The sequence below is a fragment of the Mytilus galloprovincialis genome, chromosome 1, assembly GCF_965363235.1.
Source record: "Mytilus galloprovincialis chromosome 1, xbMytGall1.hap1.1, whole genome shotgun sequence".
Classification (NCBI taxonomy): domain Eukaryota; kingdom Metazoa; phylum Mollusca; class Bivalvia; order Mytilida; family Mytilidae; genus Mytilus; species Mytilus galloprovincialis.
The window spans coordinates 110335451-110346524 of record NC_134838.1 but is presented as its reverse complement, the minus strand read 5'-3'; the positions used below and the strand labels follow the sequence as shown (position 1 = coordinate 110346524).

General features: G+C 34.2%; 1 protein-coding gene across 1 annotated transcript; it reads right to left on the bottom strand.

The window, feature by feature from the left end:
* Positions 1-4473: 4473 nt before the first annotated feature.
* On the bottom strand, positions 4474-9167 carry LOC143051055 (macrophage-expressed gene 1 protein-like). Its single transcript, XM_076224113.1, has 2 exons — positions 6954-9167; positions 4474-4608 (listed from the first exon to the last, which is right to left on the bottom strand). The coding sequence occupies exon 1, from the start codon at positions 9128-9130 to the stop codon at positions 6965-6967; it is 2166 nt and encodes a 721-aa protein (XP_076080228.1). The 5' UTR covers positions 9131-9167; the 3' UTR covers positions 4474-4608; positions 6954-6964.
* Positions 9168-11074: the final 1907 nt, after the last annotated feature.

Here is an 11074-nt window from a genome sequence, read left to right as displayed (position 1 = left end):
GTTTCAAGTTGCTTGTTCATTGAAAATTGAGCATCATGAGAATAAGAACCACTTATCTGCGATTTTTCGAACAGAGTTGAATCGCTGGCGCAAAATTGCTTGTTAACGGATGCAGACGTTGCACTGGTAAATGAATTGTGGGTACTGAAAGTATCTGCAAAAATACTGATTTCGCTAGTTTTGATTGGCTCAACAGTAAATCCATCTGGAACCAGAAATTTCCGATCTGCAGTTGTTTGGCATTCATTGTAAGAAATATCAAGTACTCGATATTGCTCAGTGTTCTGTAAATTGTCCCAGCCAACTCCTGGAAGAACTTCAAAAATTTGCTTGGTGTCAGGAAGTGTTTTAAAACATTCCTCTGGGCTCTTTCTGACACCAGCTACTACGGATACATAAACAATGGCAATCAAAGCTAAGCTATGACTTTCCATCTTTTGGCTGAGAAAAAAGCCCGAATGCTGGATGATTTATTTATATATATCTAGCTTGTTATCTTTGCTTTGATAATAAGATCTAATATACAGATACATCAAGGTACATATTATGATAAACGAATTTGATATGTATTTTTCCATAAATTATGCGTACTTTCAATTCTCATTTCAAGTACACGGGTCTTACAAGTAAAATTGCAAGGACATAAGACATATCTGTCGACAGATAATTAAAGATCAAATTCCAACATTTCATTTATTTGACGAGGTTTATGATATTGAACAATTGATATTTATTAAAGAGATGGACTACTGAATAATAACACATATTTGTAATTGTTAGTATTGTCCCCCTCGTAGAACATTAATTGCTCGTGATTTTTGTAGTTCCTATTCGTGATTGGGAAATATTCACCAAAATTTGTGCAACAACTCACGATAGCTGTATTTCAAATATTGACTAAAATACCTATTATGTCTTTTTGCGTACGCATAGTTGTCAGTATGATGTTATTATTTACGAATGCCATTCATAATAGTAAAATCACAAAAATATTGAACAGTCATATTCCTAACTTGTTACAGGCATTTTCATAAGTAGAAAACTAGAGGTTTAAAGCTGGCTCACTTGTATGAATTAATTTGATTTTTGGTGTTTTAACGGCACTTTTTAAGGACCGCATTTAGGCTACTTCGTGGCGGCCAGTTTGTTTTTCTTAAAACAAGTATAATATTTACCAAAAAAAAAAACCGGTGCGGGAATTTGACTTGATTACATTTCCGGATGCGGGAATCGGGAATATTTAAAAAAAATGTTTTGAAAACAATAGGTGCGGGCGGGTCCGTCGAACAAGGAATTAAATTGGTGTAGCCTTATAGGTAAACATGTCAAAATAGAGTTTCCGTATTCAAAGTTGTGTTATTATCTTAATCACTATAAAAACAAACAGATTTATAAACAAACATTCAGTGAGCGCCACTGGTGAGACTTATGTAGACGAAACGCGCATCTGTCGTATTAAATTATCATCCTTGTACCTTTATAACTATTTACACCACTGCGTCGATGCCACTGCTGGTGCACGTTTCGTCCGCGAGGGTATCACCAGCCCAGTGATCAGCACTTCGGTGTTGACATGAATATCAATTATATGGTCATTTTTATAAATTTACTGGTTACAAAACTTTAAAGTTTTCGAAAAACTAAAGATTTTCCTATCCCAGGCATAGATTACCGTAGCGATATTCGGCACAATTTTTTGGGAATTTTGGATCTTCTATGCTCTTCAACTTTGTACTTGTTTGGCTTTATAACTATTTTGATCTGAGTCTTACTGATGAGTCTGATGTAGACAAAACGCGCGTATGCCGTATTAAATTATAATCCCGGTACCTTTGATAAATATTTACATCATTGGGTCGATTCCACTGCTGGTGGACGTTTCGTCCCCGGGGGTACCACCAACCTAGTGGTCAGCACTTCGGTGTTGACATGAATATCAATGATATGGTTATTTTGAAAATTTCCTGTTTACAAAACTTTATATTTTTTTGAAAACTAAGGATTTTTTTTATCCCAGGCATAGCTTACCTTAGACATATTTGGCACAACTATTTTTTTCTAATTTTGGATCTTCAATGCTCTTCATCTTTGTTCTTGTTTAGCTTTATATCTATTTTGATCTTAGCGTCACTGATGAGTCTTATGTAGATGAAACACTCGTCTGACTTATTAAATTATTATCCTGGTAACTTTGATAACTATTTACCATGACACAATAACACAAAGACGAGATGTATCAGTACAGAGCCACGTCACAGGCAAGAAAGAATAAAAAACAAAAAGGCACTATGACAAAGCACATTAGAAAAACGAAAGACAAGAATACAGATCCACGTCATATTTAACCGAGAAACACAAAAAGCCATACAGAAAAAGTATATTAGCAAAATAGAAAGTCAAGAACTATCACAAAACAATAACAAAATGACGGGATGTATAAGTACAGAGCCACGTCAAATATTACATTTTCGTGTTATTGTTATACTTACGGAATTGAAGATAAGTTTGTTGACAGAATATGGAAAAAACAGACAAATGGAAACGCAAATGGACCGAAGCAATCAGTTTATGAATCATAGACAAATAAGTCACATGACTTAGTTATCTATGTATGACTTAACAGCTTATTCCAAATGGTCAATCAAGGAATACAGAACAAATACACTGAAAGCTTTAAAAGCAGTGAAAGACCTAGACCTTGCTAGATTTCACTAAGTATTTACGGAAGCATCTAACTATATATCGTAAACTTGCTCAAATATATAAGGAGAACAAAACATTTTGTTTGTCATAACTATGATAGTGACTTCCGTTTCAAAGTAATCTTTAAAGTAGTATCTTTGACCTCTCCATTCATTGTGTAGTATGCATGCAAATTTTGAAACATAAATTACAAATATCAAACATTCGTTGACATATTTGTTTGTTTTTAAAGTGAATAAGGTTATAACACAATGTTGAATGATGTACCCCTATTTTTGATTTGTTTACGTATTATGTCTGGGTTGTTTTTGTTCGCACGTTGTTGTCAATATAATGTTTTTTATGCGACTGTCGTATAATTGAAACCTATTTTCTGCATAAGGAAATGCCTGTAATAAGTCAGGAATCAACAGTTGTTTTCCATTCTTTTGATGTGTTTGAGCTTTTGATTTTGTTATTTGATGAGGTATTCAACGTATTCAACAATAAAAAAAAAAAAAAAAAACACTCCAAAGGTGACTGGGGAATAGAAATATGGTCAGTACAGGTTTACTTCCGACAACAGTAAGACCTTTGCTATAGTTGGGCGTCCGTTTGGCTGTGTGGGATTTACATGTACCCACCACGTCCACGTTTAAAACCATTTTTAACAACTCTTTGAGGGGTCTGAATGTGGCCGGTTGCAAACTAAATTTCTATCCCTTTCCAATATACCATTATATCAGTGGCAGTTATTGTCCTGAAAATGCATGCACTATTTGCAACTGGATTTTAAGCAATCAGCCATCAATCAATCAATGAAAAGCATCACGTTTTCAATGAAAAATATGATATTGCATTTCCTGCACTATACCAACGGAACATCTTAATACATTATTTGAAACGTGTAAAAAGAGCCTGAAATATTTAAGAAATAATTCATGAGCGATAGCGAGGGGTAAAATATCGGCATAAAGGTACAACCCGTGGTAAAATCTAGATATATTTAAGCCGCCATGAATTATTTTGATTCTAATAGGACACATACGGCAATTATTTTGGATCGAAGCGCTCTAGGTGGAGGCAAATATTTGCCATACCCATAGATACACGCACTATAAAATTGACGTAAAAGAACGGAGCTAACTGAATTAGTGACATGCTTTAACTATTTACAATAACATATTTAGATCGTTTTGGATGCATTTAAAGATAATTTACTTATATGTCTTATATGTTTTAAAAAATGGATTATACCACATTTCAGCATTTTTTGTTAACGTTTCCTTGTTGTGATGATTTTCGGTTTCAGAAGTGTGTATTATCCCGTAAAATGCTTATATTCTTACGTCATCGTTCTATGACGTCGGGAAGCTCATTCATAAAAAAAAAATATGACGTGGGAGTACGATCGGAACAGCCCAGGAAATATATTCATATTTTACCATGGGTGTGTACTCAAAGCGTTTGCAGGACGTCATGTTAGAATTGTTCCTTTACCCTTTTTTTATTGATTGTCAATCCACTAAAAGTGGGGTTTTGGGGTTGGGGCGAATTATTTCTGTTCTATGACTTCAATTTAAACGTTCACACTTTGTCCTGCCGGGACTTTTATAGCTTATTATACGGCATTTTGGATACTGGTGGATAGTTTTGCAAAATTTACTTATTTTTTATATGTTAAACAGTTGAAAATGGTCAATATCATCTTACACCGACTCGGAGCATGACCCCTTTATTCATGAAATTTTCCCGATCTGTCATACACTAAAACAAATAAAAGTCATAAGATAACAATTAATATTTCTGTTTTCATTATAACTATACGTATAAGGATCAAAAAATAAATCAACTCTTTCATTAGCTAATGTTCAAAGAAAAATGTCCTTCGATCTTTTTGGAGGCATACGTGTCGACATTAAAAACCTGAAATATAAAAACAATATAATTAGAGATTCTATTACGACCATTCCTTGCCCCTAAATCATACCCTCAGTTTTATTAAAAATTAAACATCATGTATTAAAGGCCCACATTGAAAGCTGGATATCCAGTATTGCTTTTATAAATATGCCTTTTACATTTCTAAAAAAAACTGAAAATATTGCTTATACAAATGTATTTTTAAAAAAAATGTTTAAAGAAAATTTGCATTCATACAAGTTAGGTTACATGAATTGCAAATCAACTAGACTTGAGTAATACAATTGTCAGTATGATGTATCATAGACTTTCTTTTCAGCTGTTGAAGACCGTATGTTAAAGAACAGGGGCCGTATGCATAAAACATCTTAACTTAAGTATTCCTTAAACTTAGATTTCACTAAGAATTTCCTTAGTTAGGTAAAATTCTTAAGTGGTATGCATAAACTTACTTAAGTCTTCACTTAACTAAGGAATACTTAAATCGGAACCTTTCTCTAATTACCGTATGATATATACTAGCTCATCACATGTACTCACCCGTGTAAAAGTTTGTTATGATTATTTAAATTTGTTGATCAATGCATGCTTTTATTTTAAAGAGCTGGGGTTAAATTGATATTGGTATACATGTAAAACAATTCAATAGAACCATAACATAGTATAATGATCAACAATTGGCGCATATAAGACAACGCTTTTTAAGGTTGATGTTTTGACGGATGAGCATTGGAGGAGAATATTTCGGTAATCCAAGACTTTCCTCTTCTTAATCTTTAATCATCTTTTAATAGGTGTTATATTTTCTGGATACAACAATATGTTTTAAACTCTAACAATACATGATCAAGGTTTCAGTGGCGTAGCACAAGACTAAGAGTATCATTGTAAGCAAATCATTTTACAAAACAAATCATTATACACTTTTTTCAATAAAATGTTTACTATAATAGTTCAGCTTATTATGCGCTGACATCTCTCTTTCCAGACCCCTTGCTTACATTTGCTTATGGTTTGAAAAAATCTATTTTGATGTGAAATTCACATTTTTATCACTTCCCTTTTACAACAAAAAAGGGGGAGGGTAGAATTTTTTTCCAGGAATCCATATACAAACTAGGGCATTTTTCAAAAGTCCTACAATCTTTACTAAACCAAATTATTACAGTAAGTATATTCTCAACATATTAACGTACTTAGCAATATTTTCGATGCCGCAATATATCTCATTGAATATATAAGGAAATATAAAAAGATAATTTGATACGAGTAAGCCGGGTATCATAAATAACTTATATGATCTTATATAAATTTCGAATTCCATAGGGGTGTAGGAGTGTGGACTTTTGACTGCCGTAACAGTGGTTCCATAAACAATTAACTTATTGTTTAAACAAAATGGAGGTCCATGTCCACATCCCCCTCCCTTTTTTATGAAAGAAAATCTACCCTGGGTAGGTCTTAAAACTTTTTGATTTTGTTCCTGTAAAGTGAAAAAAAATAGGGTATGCCCTACATCTTTAAAATAAAACTAAATTGAAAATTCAAAAGATCACCCATCCACCACCCCACCCCCCCCCCCCCCCCCAAAAAAAAACCCACAAACACATGATATAAAAAATGTGGCTTTGCATGCCCTCTCTTCATTCCTTAATTTTGTTTTAACTTACGGTTACAAATGATCCCCCAGCGGTTCATTAAAAAAGAAATTAAAACGTGCACGTAGAACCATGAATTACATGAGTATAAAAACTGAGTACTTTGCGGTATAACACGAGATATGGGAAATTGTATATAACTACCCACTGTTATCTCTTGATTTGTTGATTATACGTGATTTGAAGAAAATTACGATGATCGTTAATATTTAGCAATACATGAACGAATAATTAGTATTTCATTACTGATATAGTTATTAATCAATTTAATTGTAGGTAACCTATTAATGTTCTGCAAAAAACGCATACTTTCGATTGATCTTTAACTATTTTTGAAAATTTAAGGAAGCTCTATAGGTACCTTAGACTTAAGTGTTATCTTAGGCGTTTCCTTAGTATAAGGAGTTTTATGCATACCACTTAAGTTTTGTGGGCGTGACTTAAAACAACTAAGATTTTACTTAGGAAATACTTAGTTTAAGATTTTTTATGCATACCACTTAGATAAAAAGGGCGGAGTTTCCTTAACTTAAGTGTTTACTAAGGAAAATCTTAACTTAAGTAGCTTTATGCATACGGGCCCTGTCCCCCTCCGGGTTGTTTAGTTGTTGTGACGCTACCTAATTGACGTACACCATGTCATATGAATAAACGAATTTACTAACTTCGTTAAAGTATATTCAAACTAACTTTTTAACTGTTTAGTTGTTTGGTAAATTATTTGCCAACCGAGTGTATTCTTCGTTTTGTCCTCTCCTTTTCTTTATGTAGATGGTCAGTACAATTGCGGCAAGCATCACTGCTCCTACTGCAACCGTTGACACGACAATGATTGTCGTGCTACTCTGTCCGTTCGATCCACCGTTATTCTGGTTATCAGGTACCTCGTTGCTTAATTGTTGGTATTTAAGATCAGCCTTTTCAAACGCCGTAAGTTTTGAGTCTGAACCTTTTAACGATACCAATTTGATTGTTGCTGATTCCATATCGGTCATTTTCACCATGGCACTTGTTAAATCGTAAGGTTTGATCAGAGGCCTCTTCATGAAAGGTGGGCGAATAGCTTCTCTAGTCTCAAAGACATTATCTTTTCGATGAACGCTGCAGTAATAAATGTCAATATTTTCATCAACTGTTGCTAGATATTTCGAAAATGTCTTTGGACATTTTTCTGCGAACTGATTTGTTTTATCGGAGATATTTTTAGAACTAGGTCCAGCAAGAGGATTTCCGGACATGGAACTGAAAAGGCCACCAAATGTAACGGCCTTTAGTCTGTTGTCTGATACATCATTACCATAGCACAGGTTAAGATCTACTCCCAAGGTAACTTCAGAAAATCCACATGGACAATAATTTCCACCAGTTACTGGATTTTTTTGGTAGGACGGGTTCCACATTCCTCCGAACAGAAATCCTGCAGACTGTGGTGGTTTTCCTTGTGGAACGTTTGGAGAACACCAGTATACGGAATATTCAATCTCTGTATATTCGTTGATATTTTTATGGTTCAAAAACGAACAAGACAAACTTTTAACTTTCATGTCACGGCAAAGCGCACCATAAGATTTTCTCGCTTTCCAAAGACGAACTGTCCTATAACCGGCAGGACAAGAATATTGGTTTGTGCGTGGATTTACAAAGCTGAAATGATCACACAAGTGACCGTCGCCCTCTTCACAGGTTTGAAAAAATCCCCCAAATGAGAAGGAATCGCTTTTCAATCCACAGGTTCCGTCATCTATATTTGCTTTGCTATTGAAGTTAATTGCCTTTGGATCGGTACAGCCATACACGCAGTTGTGTTTATAATAACCAGATGACGACAACAATGCGAGATTCTCTAATTTAAATACTGTTGTCGGTGACATTTCTGGGAGCGTGTATGGGTTGATAAAATCAAAGAGAGATTTTCCACTCCTATCTATAGCAACCAAATTAGATTCTAGCCCCTGTTCCCAGTTTTCCATACTAAATTGTCCCATATTAAATACAGGTCCTCCATATGTGGTAACCTTGGAGTATTGTAAACTGTTCATGTACTTTTCAGTGTCTGTTGTAGATTTTGAATTGTTTTGTGTAAAACTTCTACCTTCTGCTCCCTTCTTAAAAAAGAAGTTATTGAAAGATTGTCCTGCTTGAAAGTTCATGCTACTTCTATCAGAAGCAGACACGGTGGTAGATTCGCTCGATTTTATAATATAATCATTTTTCACTAGTAATCCACCTACCAATACTTCAGACAAAACATGTGTCCCGTAGTCGCGAGTCAATAGTTCTGATTCGAAGGTTGCCATTTGATCCTGCTTAGTGTCCAACATGGCTGCTATTTTCTGTAACCGTCTACGAAAAACAGGGTCAAGAGGAGCGTCCTCTTTTATTGTAATTCGGTAACGTGGGAAACTAGCAGTAACACGTACAAGTGTTGAGTTTGTTTCAAGTTGCTTATTTACTGAAAACTGAGCGTCATTAGAATATGAACCACTTATCTGAGATTTTTCGAACAGAGTTGAATCACTGGCGCAAAATTGCTTGTTGACAGATGCTGCCGTTGCACTGGTAAATGAATTGTGGGTACTGAAAGTATCTGCAAAAATACTGATTTCGCTAGTTTTGACTGGCTCAACAGTAAATCCATCTGGAATCAGAAATTTCCGGTCTGCAGTTGTTTGACATTCATTATAAGAAATATCAAGTACTCGATATTGCTCAGTGTTCTGTAAATTGTCCCAGCCAACTCCTGGAAGAACTTCAAAAATTTGCTTGGTGTCAGGAAGTGTTTTCAAACATTCCTCTTGGCTCTTTCTGACACCAGCTACTACGGATACACAAACAATGGCAATCAAAGCTAAGCTATGACTTTCCATTATTGTTTTGAATTGAGAAATAAATTCGAATGGAGAGTGATTTGTTTATATATATATCTAGCTTGTTATCTTTGCTTTGATTATAAGATTTAATATACGGATACCTCAAGGTACATTATATGATAAACAAATGGGCTATGTAATTTCCCAAGGATTGTACGAACTTTCGATTCACATTTCTAGTACACGGGTCTTTCGAGAGAAAAACGACAAGCACGTCATATGAGATATCTGCCTATAGATAATTATAGATCAAATTCCAAAATTTCAGTCATTCGATGATATTGATCTTGTATAATACTATTAATAGATAATACAAACTATCTATGAGAGGGGTACTATTGGATAATTACACATAATGGTTAATATTTTCCAACTGATACAATATTATATGCCACGAGCTTGTCAGATCTGAAAATATTCTATTTGGCTGAGAAAATAATCACTAGCAAATTTGCAATAGTTTATCTTTTTATCGTAGGACATAACCTTAACTCCGATGGTTGACTGGTGCAAAGAGTTGTATAATGTACAGTATACAAGTCCTTGACTGGGGTTAATAAATAGGGTCACACAGGCTTTCCCCATCCGACAGTAAAACGATGCGTTCGTTTCGTCGTGGGATAGATATTAAATTCGATGACCTTTGAAGGGAGAGGGTCACGTTCTATGCACATAAAAAAGAAATTTTCAACATTTTATTAGGAGTGAGTATAGTGGTCTTTTCATGATAAATATGTTTCTTTTGTCTAAGCACCTTCTTTTTTTTAAATGGCTTTACCCTGTCTTCCATTCTTGGGTTCCGGTCGACCCACTGTGTATTTGTTATTGTCCTAAATATGTATAAAATATTTGCAACTGTACTTTTTGCATTTAACAACAATAAAAAATTATAAAAAAAACAATGTTGCTTCCGAATCCATTGTCAAGAAATAGTGCACTAAAGTGTTAAACTGTTGAATACACCACATTTGTTTTCATTGACTTGACCAATGCAACTCATTACTTGCAATGCGTAAAAATGTAACAATAAAGGGAGAGTGACTCAATTGTATCATTACCAATACGACAACTATCCATCTAAATGACGCGACACGTGTTAAGTTCTTGTGAAAGTTAAGTCTTCGTTTTTTTTTTTGCCTTGGCATTGTCAGTAAGTTTTCGACGTATGAGTTTGAATATCACTTTTGTATCTTTTGCCTCTCTTTTATGCTGATATTTGTGAATTGATGCACTAACAAGATGAGAAATTACTGGGGTTTTATTTAGACTGAGTTTCAAAAAATCATATATTGACTTGTTTTATAGACAGACATTTTGTCGTGCAGCCATTGTTTTCTTTTTCAAAATGTAAATCCTAATAGTCATGTTAGTGTGTAACTGCATTTTGGCGTGCTATCAACATAATTATACTCAGATATATTTGAATTTTATCTTTCAAAGGTATTAAAGAACCTTAGCCAATATGATTTTAAATGTGTTGCCAAAGTTGTTTAGTGCAAATAGCAGCTCAGGTCGTTGAAAAAAACGATGATTTTATGTTCATATATACATTTTTTCAACAATTGAATTATATGACACTCTTTAATAGCCATTGCTATCATCAGCTAGAACTAACGTGAACATGTCAGGAGTTATCGTATATATAATGTAACTCCGCGAAGATCCGTATGAAGGATGTCATATGATACATCTTAGTACATGTGACAGTTGCATAAAATGTTAATTTCTGGACGGAAAATTTAGTAGTGATAAATGATAAACATGCAGTCTATATATATACAATCTGTAGTTATATAAATATTATGATAATATATGACCCTTTACTGAAAGTTTATATCTTCATGGTTTCAGATGTCACAACTTTTTAACCCTGCTGAAGCGTAGGTTTTAAAGTCTTGATTGTTTCATTCTTTATCCAATCATATATACAATTTAGGCGAG